General features: G+C 53.1%; 2 protein-coding genes across 2 annotated transcripts; one reads left to right on the forward strand and one right to left on the reverse strand.

The window, feature by feature from the left end:
• Positions 1–4,260: 4,260 nt before the first annotated feature.
• LMH87_001394 (uncharacterized protein) lies at positions 4,261–4,762 on the reverse strand (the record flags this gene model as incomplete). The annotated part of the gene is made up of 2 exons (XM_056192663.1): positions 4,261–4,634; positions 4,702–4,762. 2 exons carry the CDS (start codon positions 4,760–4,762, stop codon positions 4,261–4,263), a joined length of 435 nt encoding a protein of 144 aa, XP_056049776.1.
• A 6,521-nt stretch (positions 4,763–11,283) lies between these two features.
• On the forward strand, positions 11,284–12,230 carry LMH87_001395 (uncharacterized protein; the record flags this gene model as incomplete). Its single annotated transcript, XM_056192664.1, has 6 exons — positions 11,284–11,286; positions 11,349–11,399; positions 11,458–11,641; positions 11,696–11,913; positions 11,974–12,148; positions 12,199–12,230. 6 exons carry the CDS (start codon positions 11,284–11,286, stop codon positions 12,228–12,230), a joined length of 663 nt encoding a protein of 220 aa, XP_056049777.1.
• Positions 12,231–20,547: the final 8,317 nt, after the last annotated feature.

The following is a 20,547-nucleotide window of genomic DNA, read 5'->3' on the forward strand; positions in this document are numbered from 1 at the left end:
ATGTCGGCACACCTGCCAGCCTGCGCGCGACCTGGTACAGCGGGGACCGGAACGCGGGGTAGAACTTCCTCATGCGCGACGTCACTCGGCGCAACGGATTGGTATCCGGCAGCGAGTGGATCGCCAACCACATCTTAATCACTGTTTTCCAAAGTCGCTCCCCGGCGCTCACAAGACTCGCTTCCGCGTCTGCCACCGCTGCGGCGACCGTGAGGAATGTTCCTACGATCGCTTAGGCGCCAGCTTTTTGAAGTCGATTGATGGGGCCGACTAATTTGTCTTAATACGCGTGCATCCAGACATTTGACGCATAATCAACCACTAGCGTCACTGTAGATGTGAATAACTGCCTTGCTGTCGCGGCGGTAGCATATACTCTAGACGAATGACTGGATGACTTCGCCACTGGAGTCAACTCCCCCACTCAGGCGAATCTGTAGGATACAGTATTGGTAGGAATTCCCCAAATAGTAAAAAGCTAGTTTATCTAAATGCGTTCATCACTAGAGCTGAGAACCTAGTAGATAGCTGTGGAAGCTAAATCGTGTGCTGTAGGGTCTTCTGATGCGGTCTGAAAGATGGTCGATTATGGCCAAGGGCTTATGGCAGGCCTGGACGTTCGATTTGCTCTATTCCATGTCGACCATGCCAGTCTGGCTTTTCATTTTTCTGCTCTTCCTCCTGGGCCGATGGGACACAGAGGTACCCATGCTCGCTATCTATGGACATTGAGCCTCCATCACCAACCAAGTCCACATCCTTCAACAGCTTACTGTCCTTCAGGTTTTCCACAGCGCGCCCGTATAACGCGGTCTTATGTCACTCGAGCAGGCAAAAGTAGGCAAAGCCATCAGTCAGCCTGAAATTATCAAGCCTGGAGCCTCTAAGAGCAACCTCGGCTCTGTTTGTCTCCGGCTTCGTGAGCATAATCTCCGCTGTATGTTGCGTAGTCTAGACGAGTGCTTCTCCTGACTGATGGTCCAAACGCTTCTACAGGCTCGGTCAGACCTGCGTTGAACCAGCTGGCTACCATTTTTTTCGTCCGGATCATCGCACCAAAGGCTGACACAGCATCGAATTATGGTTTCGTCGAACTCGATGTAGCCTGTAGCTTCCATCATTTGCCGCACTTGGGAGCTTGACACTCTCGCGCTGCGTTGAAAGCCATCCCTCCCTGTCAGTAACAGCTGAGACCATTCTAGAAGAGCAGAGTGGTCAGGTACGGCAGTATTTTCCATCGCGGCACCCTTTTATCTCAACCTGCTGTATAACGCCCCTCTCACGGGTCGTATGTCTAGTAACAGTTGGCATGACTTCCTTTTTCTATTTTTGGGGGAGCAAAGAACGAGTCGATCGACCTTTGCATAACTCACTCGAAGGCGTTATTATACACAGCCTCCCACAAACTGCCACGTATGCTGCCCAGAAGCAGTCTCATGTGTACCAAATCGCAACCAGTTGGTAGTGGAGCCCAAGAGTCACTTTCTATATTCGGTTGCACTGTGGTCACGTTTGGGGGGATTCTGGAACAAGAACTCGCAATGAAATCACAATTTCCAGATTCAGGGGTAACATACCCTAGGCAAGGCCCTTACGTGCCAGGAGTTCTCAATTTTATGGAATGATTGGCCAGTAACGCAATTTTCTCGAAATCGCGAGGTCACGATCTACTGGTGCCGGGTAGGCGTATGAACGATAGCCTCTGGCGCGTACTAAAATTAAGATACCGCTCACCTTTTTTTTTCAAGCGACACAGTGAATTTTGAAGCGTAAAACATTGGCTGCGGCGGATCGTGCGTACCACTGCAACTCTATTTCCAGGAGCAGTGCCTGATTACCACCTGTGCGCTATTCCATTAGTATTTTACGAGGATTTGATTGAGGGGAGGAAATGATTAAGTTAGTGATAGGCAATATGGTGCGCTGACACGGACACCCGTGGCATGCTCTGGGCTCAGGTGGTTCATACAATCAGGCTGTGCCACGCAGGTCCGCGTCAACGCACCACAATACAACATTCCTCTTGTGCATACGTGTGATGCTTCATGTTCATGATGATGTAGTAGATGCGGAACATTGCAATTCAAATAAAGCGGCCCATGACGCAGCGTCCTAATTCAGGCGCTTCTTGCTGATAGAAGGAAGGTCTTGAGCAGTCAGGCTCCTTGCTGGCGAGCTGTTCTGCATGATGGTGTGCAATTTTATGCCAGAGCATCCGGGGCTGCTCTCTTGTGTGCTTGCACACGGCACAGTCTTCGCGTCGAGGTACGGGACAGGGGGCTGGAGACCTCCAGAAAGTACATCGGTCATGGCATCCCGGCTCCTGTCGAGCGCGTCATGCCAGCTTTCCCGCAGTGCAATGACGGTGGCATTCCGTTGCACAGGTCTTCGGTTGGTGGATGTAACCGGGGGCTTTCCGTCGCATGTGCAGTGGGCGAAGACGCAACGCCCCAGGCCTCGCGGGTGACGTGCTCGCAGTCAAACATCTACTTGCCTATGGCTCCAGTGCTGCGCATTGCGATGCTGATGGACAAACGGCGCTACACTACGTCGTTAAGCACGCGGGTACTAATAGCCACGAAATTGTTTGGAGATTGCTTGACAGCATGTCAACCGCGGAAGCAGTCGCCGTCGTCACCGCGAAAGACAGACACGGCGCAGATGCGTTGCATCACGCTCTTGGCAGAGATGGGTGTACCGACCCTACCGTAATAAGCTACTTGTTGACCTACGGAGTCGGGGAAAATGAGCTGAACAATGCCGGCCTTTCACACTCCGCAAACTATTTCAGCCGACATGATATGGTTCCTAACCCCTCCGAAATGGAAATGGTACAATTGCTCTTCGACTCTGGCGCAGACGCGGTCTTCAAGAGTGAAGAAAAGCGGCTCAGTTTGGCCCATTTATTTGCAGGAGGTTACTGCGTGAGTGTGGACGTGCTCTCTAAAGTGGCAACCATTGGCATTGTCTCGGGAGCCAAGATGGCGAGGGACGAACTCTCTTACATCACATTGCCCTTGGCGGATCTCTCACCTCCGAGCTTCTATGTTATCTTTGTGTTGAGGTAGGGCTGTCAAAAGAGAGTCGAGCGACACGTGGCAAGACGGCAATATGTTACGCTACCGACATGCGGGAACACCATCATCATGATAGTTCGACCCGGGGCGCTGGCGTCGGACGGAAACTTTGCTGCAAGGATAGTTCTAGATGCTTCATATCTGACACTGTAATCATTCACTTAGACTCTACCTTTGTCACGTAATTCCTCCCAGCCACACACCTTCTTGTAACCCTAACAAGCCGACTCCAACAGGCTTTAAAATCTGGGTTATTGCTGAAGCTGGGTATTTCCTAAACTGGAAATGGCACACGCCTGGAGCCTCCTTTGACCACCTCGATAATCAAGAACCACAGGCTAAGAGAGGTCGGAAGAGATCTCATGAGGACTCAATACAGGTCAACCCGACACAAGCTGTCGTTATCTCCCTAGTTAAACAGCTGCCAACCTCGACATATCACGTCTTCCTTGATAACCTCTTCTCCTCGCCGAATCTCTTCCTCGCTCTTCGGAAGCAGAATATTGGTGCTACAGGCACTGAGCGCCTAAATTGTGGCATTTATCAGGGCTTTGTTAGGGCTAAGAAAGACGACTCAAAAGGCCACAACCTCTGGCCACATAATACTATTCAGTCTATCCCAACGCCTAATAATCAGGTATAGAAAAAACTAACTTCCTAAGAATCTGCTAGCTAACTTGTTCTAGGTCAACCAGCTCGCCTGGAAAGATAACGCGCTTGTGTTGATGCTAACGACCGTCTACACTGGTGACGAATTCGAAGAACGCGTACGGCGCCGGCCGACAACTAAACAACCACGAGCACGGCCGATACAGCGAGTATTTGCAGAAGAGCCGGTAAAGACCTTATCTGTACCGTCTTTTGCTGCCGCTTATAACGACTTTATGGGTGCTGTTGATATTGGAGATCAGTATAAGGCAGCCTCTAGCCAAGACCACCGAGTTTATATGGGAAATTGGCAGGCAATTACGTATAGCTTCCTTCTCGAGACTGTCATTATCAACAGCTTCCTTATACAGCAGCAAGCGACGAACTTTACACCCTCAAAGAGTCAGAAAGAATGGCAGTGACCCGAGCCGCATGAGTCAGTCGCGCATCCCCAAAGCAGTAGATGCCGCCGGGGTCGACGGCTTGACTCCGCGGGTAGCCAAGTCTTGGGGCCTGGTTCGTCAGAGAGGTAAAATTATCTCCCTGTCCCGTTATACGGGGCATTTTTTGGAACAGGCACCAATTGCTTCTGTGGGTGGCCCAAGAGCTCGCCATTAAAGGACACAGAGCTCCGTAGTAGCGTCGGGGGCATACCGTTGTCCCATTTCCAGTTGTTTAGCTGCGGCGTTCCGGGCGTTGCCGCCACACAAGTCGACCATGTGGTTGACTCAGCGCCAAAGGGCAATATTTGTTCTGCAGAACCGGATACGCTGCCATATGGACGCCAGCCATATCCTACATTCATAGATTCAGGCATTGTGATTGGGCGTGGCTCAGCGAAACCCCAGGCGACGCTCGATCCAGGGGAGATACTAAAGTTCTGTTCGGCGGAAATCGGTATGCCTGATCCTGTGTTCAACAGTGTCAGTATATTCCACCCCTATTCTGCAGGAGCCTTCAGGTCGAGTCAACAAACCTTCGCCTGTAACGCTCGAATACCCGATGGCGGGGGCAGCATGTCCAACAGAGTCTTGCATCGGCCCCGTCCCGTACATACACCCTGGTGCCATGACAGCGGGATTCTCAGGCCCAAGGGCTGGCAAAGAGGACTGCAAATGCGCTGTCGAGCTGCCAGTTCCTTGGCCAGTAGGCTTGCCTTGCAAGCTCACCCCCGGTTGCTGGTCAACAGGGAAGAAGCTGCAGTTTTTCTTGAGTCGTATGCAGCTGATACAGCGGTTTTGTGTCTCTAGAGACACAATGCAGCGAATCTTTCGGCGTCGGCAATGACCTGTTTGCAGCCTTGGTCAGTGATCGAGCAAGGCTCCAGTAGCCCCGAGCTACCATGCGGTTGCCCAGCGAGCCACGAGCCGCGAAGAAGAAAAGAACCAGACTTACTACATGCTATTGGTGTTCTGTGATATCCAAGCTTGTTACGCTTCTTCTCCCCCGCCGCTTTCGCGCTGTCCGCCATGGTGCGCACTGCCGGTGTGGGATATGATCGCTTGAGAATGGGAGCCAGCTGTCCGTGCTTTGCAGTCAAAGAATTAATTAGATCGAGAAAAGGTTTATGTTGACGGAGAATTTATGCTTTATACCAAGTCCCGAGGCGAAGACTTTGTCCAACCCGCGACTCCCGTTGGGCGACAGCTGGAGTTGATGTTAACGCGAAAGGCTGTTGGGGCCACTATTTATCTTGCTGCTGCTGCTGCAATCCGTTACCAGGAGAACGTTGCTGCTATGCGCGGGCGCCTAATTATCCCCTGTCTCCCACGACTGCAGTGTAGAATGGAGAGGCAAGGAGCAAGTAGTCGCGATGAAGATGCCGCAGGCCAATGCCTATCACAATTGAACAATCCGGAGATGCGCGCGTCTCAAGATGCGAGTTTGGCTTTTCGCCACAGGCACTGCCCTTAGAAGGAAAAAAGAAGGACCGGAAGCGGCTGGAGGAAGAATTGGGTGGCTGCGCGTGCCTGGTTTTAACAATGCCAGACCTTGGAGAAGCATTATTTTTTCGCGAATGAGGCGTACGTGGTACATTCCTTGGTCGCACTCAATAGCCTTATCGAGAAAAGGCAAGGCCGTTTCCAGCTCGTGTGCCTCAATGTGCGTGAGGATGTTGCGACAAGGTTTGCGACGTTTGGCGCGCTACGCCGCTGGTGTGGATTTCAAAGGCGTGGTGAAAGGATGCAGCGGTCAGGGTGATGGTTGACCTGACCTTAGGGATACGTAGTCTGGGAGGAACGCTTCGTGGCCTGAAGCCACAGCGCTTACTGCCGTGCAGCAAAGTGCAGGTTCAGCGTCTATAGCACCCAATCAAGTGTTGCACAGCGCATTGTACCAACCATTCCCGACGTGTCTGTGTACCTCATGGTGACGGTTGCTCCTCTCCTCTCGATGCGTCTCTTCCGCCGCCTGGCGAAACTCCAATGGCGGTCGGACAGTCCTCCGGATGGCAGACCAAGGTGGGATTGGAAACCCGACGAGCTCGGTAGCGTCGACGCACTAAGTCACTAACTTAGGGCATTTTGAGCTGACGCTTCTAACAGCCATTCTCCGTCCGTCTCGCGTGGGACACGAGCACAACAACCGTCCCGACAAGATCGCGACCAGCTCCCGGCGCTTCTGCCCGCGTCCTAGAGGCTGGTGACTTGGGCGCTACTAGTCTGCATGTCACTGCCTGTGTTGAGAGGGAGCTCGACTTGCAGCGGCTTGCCAAAATTCAGGATTTGCTCTGGGTCGCAGGCTTGCCCTTGCCGCCCCGTGCCCTCCACCACCAGCTCTTGCTAGGTCGCGAGATCTTTATCACGGAGCAGATAGACATGTATATGGTCTGGACAGCGGGGCGCATATTCATCATATTCATGAAGCCGATTCCGCGCTTCCTTCTGGAGCCGGATTTCTGGGCCGCCTATCTCATCTGTGCAGATGAATGTGGCTGCGCTTCCGGCACCAAGTCCTTCCAAGCAGCTACGCAAGAGAAGTGCAGGCGCCGAGTCTCTCCGTCAACGCGCACTCGGCTTCTTGTACTCATACGCCGCGTTGCTGTCCCATGAGAGCGACTTTCGAGTTGCCCCGGAAAAGCACCTTCTTCCTTCAGAAGTGCGATGGCTCACATGGCGGATTTTGGTGCAGCAGTTGGACATGGAGCGTATCTGTCCCGACATCGACTGCCACTTCATCCACCGCGAGCTGCGCCTCGGCCGTCTGAATAAAGCCTACGCCCTCGCCAAAGCCCCCCTGCGTGGGTATATGACTCGGTGGGACCAGTACGGCAGCTTCTTCCGCGATTATTTTGGTTGCCTAGCCAGCGCAACAGTGTACATCGCTATTGTCCTGACCGCTATGCAGGTCGGGCTGGCAACTGGGTCCCTGGCCCATAATCATGCGTTCCAGTCTGCGTCGTATGGTTTCACTGTGTTTTCCATTCTAGGGCCTCTGATTGCAGCCTCAGTTGTTATGCTTCAATTCTGTGGCATGTTTTTGTTGAATTGGGCGAAAGCTGTAAATCGGAGAAAAGAATAGTCGTTCGTGTTACACCGCCATTCGTAGAGCATCTCTCCATGCTTACAGGCTTGACTGGCGGCATCTCTCGTGATCGAACTCTTAAGTTTCCCTGTTCCGAAGAGTTCCTAGATGAGCCACCAATGCTCGAAGCTATGTGGGTTAATTCAACTACAAATTGTGGCACAAAAGACATCTGATTAGTCATACTTTTGGGACTTGAACAAAGGTATTTGCTGCTCGATTGGTGTGCTGAAACTGACAAAGGTAGAGAGAGTAGTTTTGTTGTAAAGGCTGCGCAGCGGCAGGGTTTTGGCGGCGGCTCTTCAGGCGGTCAGGGCCGCTGTTGCCTCCACTGGCAGGGCCAGGGCGGTACTGGGACGATCGAGATAACTTGAGGGGTGATACAGGCGACCAATGAGTTCGCACTTAAGGTTCTAAATATAAGCCCCTGCATGCCCTGGGCCGAGATTATCGTCATCAGCCAGCTGCAAAATCCTTGAGTAGCTGCATTCCTATGAACTGCTCCCTAGTTCAGGCAGCGCCCCGTGTTCCTACGCCCGTAAGATTGAGATCTTTTATCTTGGACGGCTGCTTCCTATGAGCTCTTCGCCAATACTGAACGCTGCTCGCCATCGCCGTGTCGCGCTGATAGCGGCTGCAGATCAGCGTGGTGTTGAGGAGTTTTTGATCGCGATGTCGGCTGGCGGCACAAATGGGCGTACCTGCAACTACTTCCGCAGGCCCAGTAAACTTCAAGTTGCCGTCGTTTTTTTTGCGTAGGGTACGTTTTTATTCAATTGCAAGCGTTCAAGAATGTCATCGATATTTCCTATATGCGCGGACAATCAGGAGACTTGATTGTAGTCGCGACTGGCCTGTCGCTATGTCATCTTCTGTGTGGTGCTCACCTTGAAGATCCTGTAGGCCAGCATAAGTCCTCGGAAGTGTACGAATGGGCAAGTTGTCGATTCCGCGCAATTTGACGATTGTACTCGTGCAGCAGCTAGATAGCTTGTTGGCCAGACGCGCAGCGATGTTATAGCACCCGGCCCGCATCTCAAGCTGAACCTCCTAAATCTTGTCGCCCAATTCCTTATGCAGCTTCCGCACCTCTCCTTGACTTCTGTTTTTGCGTTGTCGCTCGCGCCGGCAGCTGCATTTTCTATTGCTTCGGCGAGGCTACTTTTTGAAGTTTGGGGCAAATTCTGTAAAGAAGTTTTCGTGTGTTCGACGATGTCCTGCATCTCATGCATTTTGCCATCAAGCACCTCACGGGTAGGTGCGCGGGTAAGGCTAGTCTGAGCCAATTTCGGTCAGGAGCTCCCGCGCAAAGCAGACCGCCAAAAATGGGAGCCTCGAGCGATTCCTTCAAAGCTTGCAGATCCTTTCAGAATCGATGACGGTACCGTGGAAATCCAAGACTATAGCGATTCGGGCAATCCGAAGCGAAATCACCCTCTCTCATGCTGAATTTGAAGTTCACAGGACGAGCGTCCCAGGCACCGATATTTTTAAACAGCCGCCGATTCGACGTTATACTAGCGATCCATTCTCGATTACAGGTGCAATTCGCAGGAGTTAGCAAGCGCGGCACGCAGCGTCGGTGCGAGGTAGAGAGATCGAATTAGCTTCGTTTGTAACTTGCTCCGTATTCGCGCGGGCGGGCTCCCCTACTGCATTTCATGTGAACTTCCCTGGCGGCACGTGGTTGCGCGTGATGTTTGGATACAAACTTCTGTTCTTCAAGGATCAGTTGGTCAATATGGAATATTTTACGCGCCTGGGAGATGACTAGGCGCGTAAGGTCAGGGTTGTCATGCCGGGACCAGGCGACTGCTTGATTATGCCCATGCCGACGCCTCGGAGAAGAAAACGAGAGCGCCTTATGGGACCGCTGCTAGGCCAGAAATAGCCGCGGAGACAGTGATAACAAGTCAAGAGCAAATAAGGGACAAACGAACAAGCGAAAAGCTGCGCACTCATTAGGCATGGGAGAGCCAGAAAGCCACTAGCCACCAACCAACTGCTCTGAAAGCTGTTGGGTGGAAAGGCAACAACGAGTTGGGGAACAAACGAACAAGTGGACAAAGAGAAAGCAGCCATCAGTCAGGAATGACGAGCCAGATATGGGTTTGAAGAAGGCGTCCCAGCCTTCCAACCTCTGATATCCATGATTTTATGACATCCAGCAATTACGTCAAGTCTGCTTGTCCATTCAACAGAGGCAGAGTTATCCGACAAGTACTTGAGGCTTGGGCTTAGTGCCGAGCTGAAGAAACTACCGGAGCTCAGCCTTCCCCGCCGCCTGCTCGGCTACCTTCTGACTGCGCGATCACAACACGGCGACTTTGCGGAATACCACGAGAGATTCCACCCAGGACAGGCGACACTGGAGTGCTCTTGCGGGCGCCAGAAGTCACCTACCCATCTTTTCTACTGCAGAAAGGTCCCTCGTCACCTCCGGGTTCGGCTGGACCCCGACCCAGAGACGGCAATAGGGAAGTTCCTCGGTAGATCCTACAAGGTGTACGTACGCATTGCTGACTTTTATTATTCGAAGATCAACAAGCGCATGTAGCACCACGTAGGCGTACAAGCCTGGCGCGCTCTGTACAGTATCCAGCCCGAGTAGTTGACGCTGCTCGTTAAACCACCATCCATTTCCTTTGTTTTCGACGATACACGCCACTGACAGCAGGGCTCCCGCTGGTCCCCATACAAAGACCAGGAGACAAGAGTTGTTGGCGCAATGCGCCCGCGGTGGCCGCCGCGGACGCATAACGCCAACAACATCGTGATCCCGCTGACGAGTATCGATTCAGACAGACATATGCCATTGGGCGCGAAACTGCTACAGTTGGAGGATGGTGACAGGAAGAGTATTCCAGGGGCAACTAGTGAGAACATGGGCGCGACGCGCCTGGTTGGGGCCTACTTAGCGGGTGCGACTGTACATTCATCCGTAGAAGGCTCGATAGCACGTCCAAAAGCCTACACTAGGGCGCCAACGGACGTAATAGTCAAATCAAATCAAATCAAATTTCCCTCCTCCTTCTTGACTCGCCTCCCTCGTGTCTCCCCACTCTAGTGGTAAGATTACTGTGTCTTCCAAGACACCATATTCGCAGCGTCCAAAAGGCAGGCACAGCTAGCCCGTCGCAACATCCACACACCCCATTCTTCTCCCGAACACCCCCTCCTCCTCAGAGGAACCGACTTCAGCAGCCAGCCCTCTGCCGCGCCGCGCTGCACCAAGGCGAGACATCTGTCTCCAGCCAGCCCAGCATGCGAGTAGTAGCACCACGCCACACCACCGCTACTATGTGACTCTCTGCTAGTACCTCCTCGTCCTGCCTACCAGTGCGACCTCGTCGCTCTGTAGTGCCTGCGCTGTCTCGCTGCTTAAGACTTGCCTGTCCCATTGCCCCCATTCCAACTCAACACCAGAATACTTCTTACTTCCTCATCAACGGCTCCCCCTCTCAACAAGCTTCCCACCTGCCTCGCGAAACCTGCTTTCATCATTACCGCGCCGCATGCCACTTGCCATCACAGCAAACCTGATATCCATCATCTTACTGACCCACGCCTTCACACACATAGCGCTTCCACGCCGACTTGCATACACGCCTGTCGTGCTGATAGTTTTGCTTCGGCAGCCTCGCTCCCGTTGCATTCTGTCTTCTTTGGTTCGACATCCGTCGCAGACACATAGTTGCTCAGCATTGCCATTTGCTACGACTCGCCACCACGCCAGCGCACCGCGGTTGGGCGTCCCAAAACACACCCGAACGCGGCAACTGAGCCTCGATATGCAGTAGCACTCACCTCACCTACACATTGAGCGAATCATCTGCCTACTTTACCTTACTCTTTGACACGCCCTGCGTGGTTCTCTGTTCAACGGCATTCTACGACTGACGACTCGCAAGACTTGCAATGGTTCAAGATTGGCCTCGGGACTCGTTCCCACGCCACCAATCCTTTTCTCATCCATGCTTTCCCAAGGACCAAACTGAGCGACACAATTCCTTTTCTGCGGATCGTTACCCGCATGGTATGCAGACACCGACTGTACGGAATGGGTTTCCTCAGGATCGGTACCAAATAAGCAACCAGGCTGGCCGTTTTCCTGACGCCAACGATGCGGCCCGTCGTCAACAGCCATCGGTAAGCCCTCGCATCATGCTCTGTCAAGTCTGCAATGTCATTCACAGCCAACTTCCAGGAAATCGACGAGGCTCTTCGGCGGCATTGCGGAGTGCCCGTGAGGCGTTACTTCATTGCGGCCGCTGGCGACGATGGCACCCCGTCCACCCTTGTCAGCGGCGGCCATAAGCTGCCCGAAAGTGTCATCTCCCAATTCTTTGACGCCGTCAAGTTTCAACAAGTCATGAACAAATTAGATGCTGGCAAGCTACCCGCGTGCCCAGAGTATCAGAGCCCCGTTGCTGACCGCGTGCCAGGCGCCGACCCTATGCTGGACGAATCCTTTAGCCAAGAGGAGCCCGTCTTTAGCCGACAGATTTTCAGCCGAAGCAGACCCAAAGATCGTCGTAGGAGTTCAGCATTTGGCGACTGGGGAAGCCCAGCCCGGTCTGGTCGCAAACGGCCTCGGCCACGCAATCCCCTCAACGAAGACGACAACACTCCAATGACTGTTTCGTCAAGACGTGGCATCAAGGTGAGCGACTCGGACGCTCTCTGGAATTTCTACGAGCAGAGGTTCAAGAACTGCCAGCAGACTGCCTGCAAGCTCATCGCCAAAGCCTGGGTCAAGGCCGTCGAGCCCAAGAAGCAATCGACTCACCCTTACACTGGAAGCGATGGAAAGGCACCCGACTGGTGGCCGAAGCCATGGGGCCCTACCAAGGACGACAAGGTTCGCCACAAGGAGCCCGATCACTTGTATAAAAGAGGTACGTTTGCTGCAGACTAACCTTAAACACAACTTTGCTGACGCAACTAGAACGTGTCCACCTGCTCGCGTATATCCTCTGAATCGTACTAGAAACTAACGCGAACTAGCACCCCGACATTCGAAAGCTTGGTCTTAACGTTACAAAACTAGAGGAAACTACTATTGAATCTTTGTCGTCTTTCTTCATGGATAATGACACCAACGCGCGCAAGAAGCCGTACCTGACGGAAATTTTCAAGGTAGCCTGACAGGAAGAGCGCTACAAGAATGGCGAAATTGATGGTTCGACCGAGATTTACGTCATGGCTGACGACAAGGTGCCTGAAAGCTACGTCTCCGAGAATGACGAGACTGAGTCCTTTATCAAGGAAGATGAAGATATGGAGCTGACTGCTAAACTGATAACGACGATGGGGGATGCCATATGACTATCTGTCTGCATAGACGCCGCCACGTTCTTAGGCTTACCTGGAGATGGGTTTGTCGGTGAACTGCTGATGCGCGGTTCCTAATTTCAGCCCCAGATGATGAATGGTCTGACCCCGCAGCATAGCTTCGTCGACAATGGGTCCATGCAGGTCCATAGCCAGGTTGGTGTATCTGCCACAGACTCCAGCCTCACCCTAGACCTCGTGCCGAGCCCACACGATGTCAGCCGCCGCTCATCAGTCTTCAGCGACTTCCCTAGCCCGGGGGGCACCAACATGTACCCCCAGCAATGGCGAGCCAGCTCCAAAGGGGCCACAGGGTCACCCATGTATGCCTATGCAGACCAGCAGCAACAAACTCTGGGAGGCGGGGCGTTTGTATGTCCTGGGGTGCCCACGGACCCCAATTAGTCGTTTATGACGGTTGAGGAGGCTCCACGACCAGGGTACATTCATTCATTGTTTTATTACGCCCGATGGCTTCCAGCCAATAGGGCTCACTAGCTGTGCCTAGGTACATATTTGACTGTTCGCACTATCCCTTCAACTTTATCCCTGTCGTTCTTTGATCGCCTCCGTTCAGTCTTTCCATCCCATCTACCCGCATTCCACGTTGTTTATTATCGATGACTAACTAGCTTGAGGGCTGTTCCCCAAGTGTTCGGAGTCCCATTTACAGCGACCGAAGCGTCGCTAGTCATGCTCGCCGTGAATGTGGCCTCATGGTATGATGAAACGCCTAATGTAGTTCTTTGCTTGTCAATTGCCGAAGCGTCCTGTGGCAAGTGAAAACTGTATCGTCGCTCGAACTGCTCTCATGTTTGGTTTCCATCTCGGTCCGTCTGATGCTGACTTGCCTCCCAATCGGAAGGACAAATCATCCCATCTCGTGCTCGTGCATGCTCGTAACTCTTTCCGCGGTTCATCCCATTGCGAGCATTGTAAAAGAAGATGCTCCACCGTTCCTCTCGCCTGCCCGCACGCGCATCGGTCGGAGGGCACTGCCCTGATCCGGTGGAGATAACCGTTTAAATCTTACCATGTCTGTCCTTAATTGAGCAAGCGTTGAGCGCCCCCTCCATGGCCACTCTTCATGAATTTTACGGGTGTGGCTCTCAGGCAGCGTCATATGAATTTCCTTCGGATATACATCGTTCAGCTAAGAGTTTCATTCGTTCGTTGTTCAACGTCGTGGTCTTCACCACTGGGGACGGAGCCTCGGGTTCTGCGCCTTGCTGTGTTGCAGCCTTTGCTTGTCTTTTGGCCACTTGTAACAGCCTGTTCTTGTCTGGCGAGTCCCATCCTACAGCAACAGTTTTTGCTTTGCCGCACAGCTCCTCTACCGAGTCGTAGATGCATTCGATAAATTCTTGTCCTGATTGTTGATAGGGCCGACTCAGCGCTGCCACCGCTCCCTTGTTGCGCGAGAAGATCGCGATATTTTGTCGATTGCTGTCGGGTAGATTTCGTAACGCATATGCTATGGCTGCCAATTCGCCTGAAAATGGATTCTGTTCTGTCCTCTTCCCAAGCGTAAAGAGAAAACTTCCCGCTTCGACTGGTTGCGTGCCGTATTCTTGCTCTGAGTGACTCCACCAACTCCCACCATGCCGTTCCTCGCCGAGCTGCTCACAGCAACAGCTAGCGTCCACCCTGCGCATACCTCGTCGGTTGGTCTGTCCATCACTGTCTTCAGGCGGGCCCTCCATGGCTCCAACAAGACCGGGGTGATAGTCTCCATTTATAATAGCGGTACGCCTTTCCACCTCTCTGCCACCTGGTGCAGAGGTGATCGAAAGGACGTGTTTGATCCGTTTCGCAATTCTGCCGAGTGGATTCGTTCCTGGCAGCGTATGCACATCCACCCACATCTTGATCGCCCGCTTCCAGAATCGTTCAAGCGCGCTCACAATAGATACTAGAACATCGAAAGAACATTTCAAAGCTCGGATATGACTCGGACAGTGCCCACGTAGCCTCGAGATTTTAATGAAGACAGGGATGATTGGCTCCTCGTAAGCGGCTGGAGCACCGTCTTCTTGCCTATCACCATGCAAAACCGAGGCCGCTTCTCGCTTGCATCTTGTTCAATCAAATCCACGGGTCTGTGGGTTATGCACGGAGCGCATGCAAGGGAGGCTGCCAATTTAGAGTTTGACAGGCTTCTCTCTAACTATACTCTCGAGTCTTTGTTCGCCACGGGCGGTGGTAGTGCTCTCTGCACAGGGACAGGTTGACCGTTCGCCACTCGATTGCGAAATCTCCTTGCCCCTGTCTGTTCGTCTTCCATTTTCCACAATTTTTTCTCACCGGTCCTGCGCGCTCAGTCCAACGTTGCCTCTGCCTGGAGACGATCTTTTTTTGACCCGAGTTGCCGGGACTGCGACCAGTCTAGCACCTGACAAGAGTCAAATTTTTTTTCCCCGATTTTCTTTCCAATGGCATGCGTGCGTAGTGCCTCAAAAAAGTAGCTTGCTTGCTAGTTTTATTCTTCGAGTCATTTTCTAGTGTCAGAGCACATAGTGTATGCTGTCACATGTGTTTTGGGTCGGGTAAGCTTTAGTTGGCAACGACAAGAACGACGACATGTCAGAAGAAGGCGGGACTGACAGCGGACAGAGCGATAGTGACGATGATGTCAATACAGACGCAGATTCTGACGTAGACACAGATGCGGAAGCGGACGCCAACGCAGCTGGGGAAGCCTGTCACGGTAACGCCGAGTTAGAAACACAGCAAAGCTCGGACAAAAGTAGCCAAGAAGATGGCGCAGGACGAAACGCCGAGAACCACACCATCACAGAACAACGATCTCGATCGGACAACAGCACGCAGCTCCCAGCAACTGAGGCGATCACGAGCGAAAATTCTGGCAACATCCGGGACAGACCAGCACAGCACATGACAACGATCAAAAAGAGATTCCTCACTACTCACGCCGCTCGACAAATCATACCCTCAGATGACACAAACCTCTCGAGCGATCCCTTAGTATGCGAATCGATCAACGTCCGGACATCCCGCGAACGCTCCCCCCCAAGTAGCCCGCCTCAGGAAACCCGGCGACGGGATCAATCACCAAAGAAACGACTACGACGAAATATGCGCACATATAGCAAATGATAATCAGAACACACACACACCTCCAATCATCGACAATCAAAATATTTCAAGCAAACGTCGACAAAGGGAAGGAAGCTCACAGCGCCGCCCTTCAGCTTGCCTTCCTGGAGGGCTATAATGTTGTAATCCTACAAGAACCGAGCACGTCCTTCAACAAACAGAAAAGGATATGCCGGACCCAGTACCACCCAGGCTTCCTGTGCTTCAGCCCGGTGGACTCCTGGCACAACAACGACACGCGCCCCCGCGTGATGACATACGTCAAAATCAGTAACAAGATCCAAGCCGAACAAATTACACCAACAAAACACCGAGATCTCCTCTGGGTTAGGGTAAATGGAGTCACCATCCTCAATATTTATAACAGACCAGAGGTTGAAGACACACTTCGACTTCTAGAAGAATGGACTCCACCAGAGAAATGCATCGTCGCTGGGGACATGAATGCCTCTCACAGCTCCTGGCAGTCTGATCGCCCTGCCTCGCAGGATGGAAATCGGATTTATAAATGGACAGAGCGACACGACTTACAACTGCTAAACGAACCTGACGAAGCAACTACCATGGCTAAGCGCAAGACGAGAAGCAGCACAATCGACCTAGTCTTCTCAAACATACCGGAGGCAACTGCCACGGTGGAAGTCCACCTTACGACAGGATCCCTCCACTACACCATCGGAATCGAAATACCAAATCGAGAACCGGCTCAAGTCACACACGGAAAAGTCAGAGTAACCACGCCAGATGAGATCAAGGCTTTTGGAGATCATGTAAGCACAGCAGTGAAATCACTGCCTACCGGCATAGACTCGCGAGCGCAGGTTGAGGAAATGGCCAGACAACTCCAAGAAATCCTTCAGAACTCTGCCAGAGCATGCGGTAGGGTTAGCCGCGGCCGCCGCGCCCGAAGCTGTCCATGGTGGAACCAGGAGTGCAAAGACGCACACGACGACCTTCGCATTACACGACGCATCTACGAGAACCAAACGGGAGAGGAAGTGCAGCGGGCCAGAGTCAAGTTCTGCCGCGTCCTAAGACGCACGAGGCAGAAATTCTGGCGCAATACGATCAACGAAGTGACTACGGCGGAAGGCGTATACAAACTTACCAGGTGGATGAAGCCGAGGCAACGAGTCCAGCCCCCACCGCTTCAGGTGGGCGGCACGACTTACTCTACCGACGTAGAGAAGGCGATGGCGCTACGGAAAGAGAAATTGGAACGCCGCGACGCGTCAGACGACATTGCTGATGGATGGGAACCATCAGTTAACCCTGCCAAGGAGATTCCATTTGCAAGAACCATCTCGACCAAAGAGGTCGAGAAGGCTGTCCTACACACCGGAAACACCACACCCGGCTCAGACGGAATCACGACCAGGATGCTGCAAGCAGCCTGGCCACACATTGCCCGACCAGTCACGACACTGTATAACGCCTGCCTACGGCTCGGTCATCATCCGAGCGTCTTCAAGACGGCGGAGGTCGTAATGATTCCGAAGCTCAACAAGCGGGACCTCAGTAAGGTGTCCACATGGCGACCAATATCACTCCTTTCCTGCCTCAGCAAAGGCTTGGAACGGGTGATCGCAAGAAGAATGGCATACGCCGCCATCAGATATGGCATCCTCCACCCGAACCAGGCTGGTGCGCTGCCGAAACGGTCCGCCGTAGATATCGTGGTTTCCCTCATCTACGATATCGAGAAAGCACTAGCAGCTGGTCAGGTGGCCACTCTAGTCACGGAAGACGTCATGGGCGCTTTCGACGCCATCCTTCGCAATCGCATGATCCTTTGCCTTCGACGACAGGGATGGCCGGATTTCTTGATCCGGTGGATAGCCAGTTTCCTGCTAGACAGAACAGCCAGCGTGCGCTTCCAGGACACGACCACACCAAGCGCGAAGCTGCGATGTGGCCTGCCTCAAGGCTCCCCCATCTCCCCGATACTCTATATCTTAATCACAGCGGCAATCTATTTCCTCTCGGGCGCAGCCCAGAGATACGGGTACGCGGACGACACGGCGATGCTCTTTATCGGAGACTCGCTGGAAGACACAGCGAAACAAGCAAACGAAGCAATCGCGGCGATGGAATCTTGGGGAAGAGGTGAGGCAATCCACTTTGACCCGGAAAAAACGGAAGTCATGCATTTTTCTAGGCGCAAGGCAGATCACGACCAATCTCCCATCATTCACCACGGCGACAAAGAAATACGGGCAGCGCCATCTATGCGGTGGCTCGGCATCTGGCTAGACAAGAAACTCACCTTTAACCACCATATCGATGAGTGGACGCAGAAGGCTCGCAGGGTGATTAACCACCTCCGAGCCATGAACAATACCGTGCGAGGCATGGCGGCAACAGCGGCGCGTCGAGCCGCATGGTCTGTGGCTATGCCTATTCTATTCCACGGGTTAGACGCCTGGCTCCCCGGCTTGGATACAGGTAGTTCACGCTTCAAAAGGAACCACATCTCGAAAACAAACCTAGGCAAGATACAACGCGTACTCAACCTCGCGTGTAAGATGATTCTGCCAATGTGGAAGACAACACCTCTAGAATTTCTCTGGAAAGAAGCAGGGATCCCGCCCGCGAGCGTCCTTCTTCGACATATCCAGGAACGTATAGCAGTTCGCTATGCCACACTGGACAAAGCACACCCAATCAGCAAACGGCTGCGACAGTCGCAAAGAGAAGTCGAGCTGAATGAGAAACCACTCATCGCAGAACGAATGGCGCTGCGGCACTCGAGGCTCCTAAGGACTTCATCCCGCACTCCTAAAATCGAGCGACCAAGACTTATCCCACAGAGGTTCTCTGATAACGTACAAGTAGAAGGGCCCGGTGAGAGGCTCACCAAAGAAAAGGCTGTACCGGAATTCGAGCAGTGGCTCGCCGGTCGACCAGCGGGCTATGTAGTCTTCAGCGACGGCTCCAAAACAGACGCGGACACGGCGGGATACGGCTTCGCCGTATTTCACCATGGACAACTTCTGGATTGGGGCTCCGGACAGCTAGGACGACGAGAAGTATTTGACGCTGAAATACACGGCGCCCTTGCAGGACTGAAAGCGGCCATGCAACAGAATAGTAACCTCGAGCCGATCACAGTCTGCATGGACAACACGTCCGTGATCGACTGCATCGGAGCGACAGCGGCGGACTCTTCGCAGGCCTGCTTCCGAGAATTTCAAAAGATCGGAGACAAGCACCCGTACCTGATCTCAGTCAAATGGTCCCCTGGACACACCGGCATTTTCGGTAACGAGCTGGCCGACCAACTTGCGAAGCATGGCGCTACGCTTCCCACAGACGAACACCTGCCATCTGTCTCGTATAGGAAAAGACAGATGAGGAAGCAGATAGCAGTTGAACACCGAGCCTGGTGGGCATCGGTTGAGAGAACGGAGTACCAGCAATTTGGACTCAGCGCCGAGCTGAAGAAACTCCCGGAACTCAGCCTTCCTCGCCGCCTGCTCGGCTATCTTCTGACTGCGCGATCACAGCACGGCGACTTTGCGGAATACCACGAGAGATTCCACCCTGGACAGGCAACGCTTGAGTGCCCTTGCGGGCGCCAAAAGTCGCCTACCCATCTTTTCTACTGCAGGAAGATACCTGGCCATCTCCGGGTTCGGCTTGCTCCCGACCCAGAGACGGCAATTGGGAAATTCCTCGGTAGATCCTACAAGGTGTACGTGCACATTGCTGACTTCTACTATTCGAAGATCAACAAGCGCATATAGGACCACGTAGGGCGTACAAGCCTGGCGCGCTCTGTACAGTATCCAGCCCGAGTAGTAGATGCTACTCGTTAAGCCACAATCCATTTCCTTTGTTTTCGGCGATATACGCCACTGACAGCAGGGCTCCCGCTGGTCCCCGTACAAAGACCAGGAGACAAAAGTTGTTGGCGCAACGCGCCCGCGGCGGCAACCGTGGGCGCATAACGCCAGCATCATCGTGATCCCGCTGACGGGTATCGATTCAGACAGACATATGCCATTGGGCGCGAAACTGCTACAGTTGGAGGATGATGGCAGGAAGAGTATTCCAGGGGCAACTAGTGAGAACATGGGCGCGGCACGCGTTCTGTTAGGGGCCCACTTAGCGGGTACGACTGTACATTAAATCCGTAGAAGGCTCGATAGCACGTCCAAAAGCCTACACTAGGGCGCCGACGGACGTAATAGTCAAATCAAATCAAACTCTAAGAAACAGAGAACTCTCCCCTGTAAAAATTCTTCCCTCTTTCGAGCTGTTAGCGGCTCGTTAGTGGGGCTGGATTTCCAGGCCAAATGCCGCGCTTTTCGCCGTTAGGGCCCATCGTGGCCCTAACAGCACAAAAGATGACCTTCGGAGCAGTTCATCATCTTTTGTAAAGCCGGCGCTGACAATTCGTCCACGCGGACCTCATGGTCTCCTTCAGAACCAAGGAGCCATGGGTATTGGAAGGTCTGCCTTCCAAACAACGGTGGCTGGTTGCGGAGGTTTTTCTCCCTGCCTGAAGGCAAGCTGCTCGACAGCCCCTGATTCCTTCCTGAGGGTTTTTCCCTACCGCCGCCCCTGCGCTATTTCTATCGCTCGGTTGCTGGAGGATAGACTGCGGCAGCAGTGTTAGTGCGAGAGCGAAAGAATTTTGACCACGAAAACCACGGGTTCAGGGCTCTGCTGGTCCCCTCAAAAGACCAGGTGACAACAGTTGTTGACGCGACGCGACCATGGCGTAAGCCTGGGCGCATCCGGTCAACATCATCGTGATCCCGCTGACGGATATCGATTAAGACAGACATATGCCATTGGGCGCGAAATTGCTACGGGCTGGAGGACAGTTATGTGGGGGAGT

The sequence above is a fragment of the Akanthomyces muscarius genome, chromosome 3, assembly GCF_028009165.1.
Source record: "Akanthomyces muscarius strain Ve6 chromosome 3, whole genome shotgun sequence".
In the NCBI taxonomy this organism is placed as follows: domain Eukaryota; kingdom Fungi; phylum Ascomycota; class Sordariomycetes; order Hypocreales; family Cordycipitaceae; genus Akanthomyces; species Akanthomyces muscarius.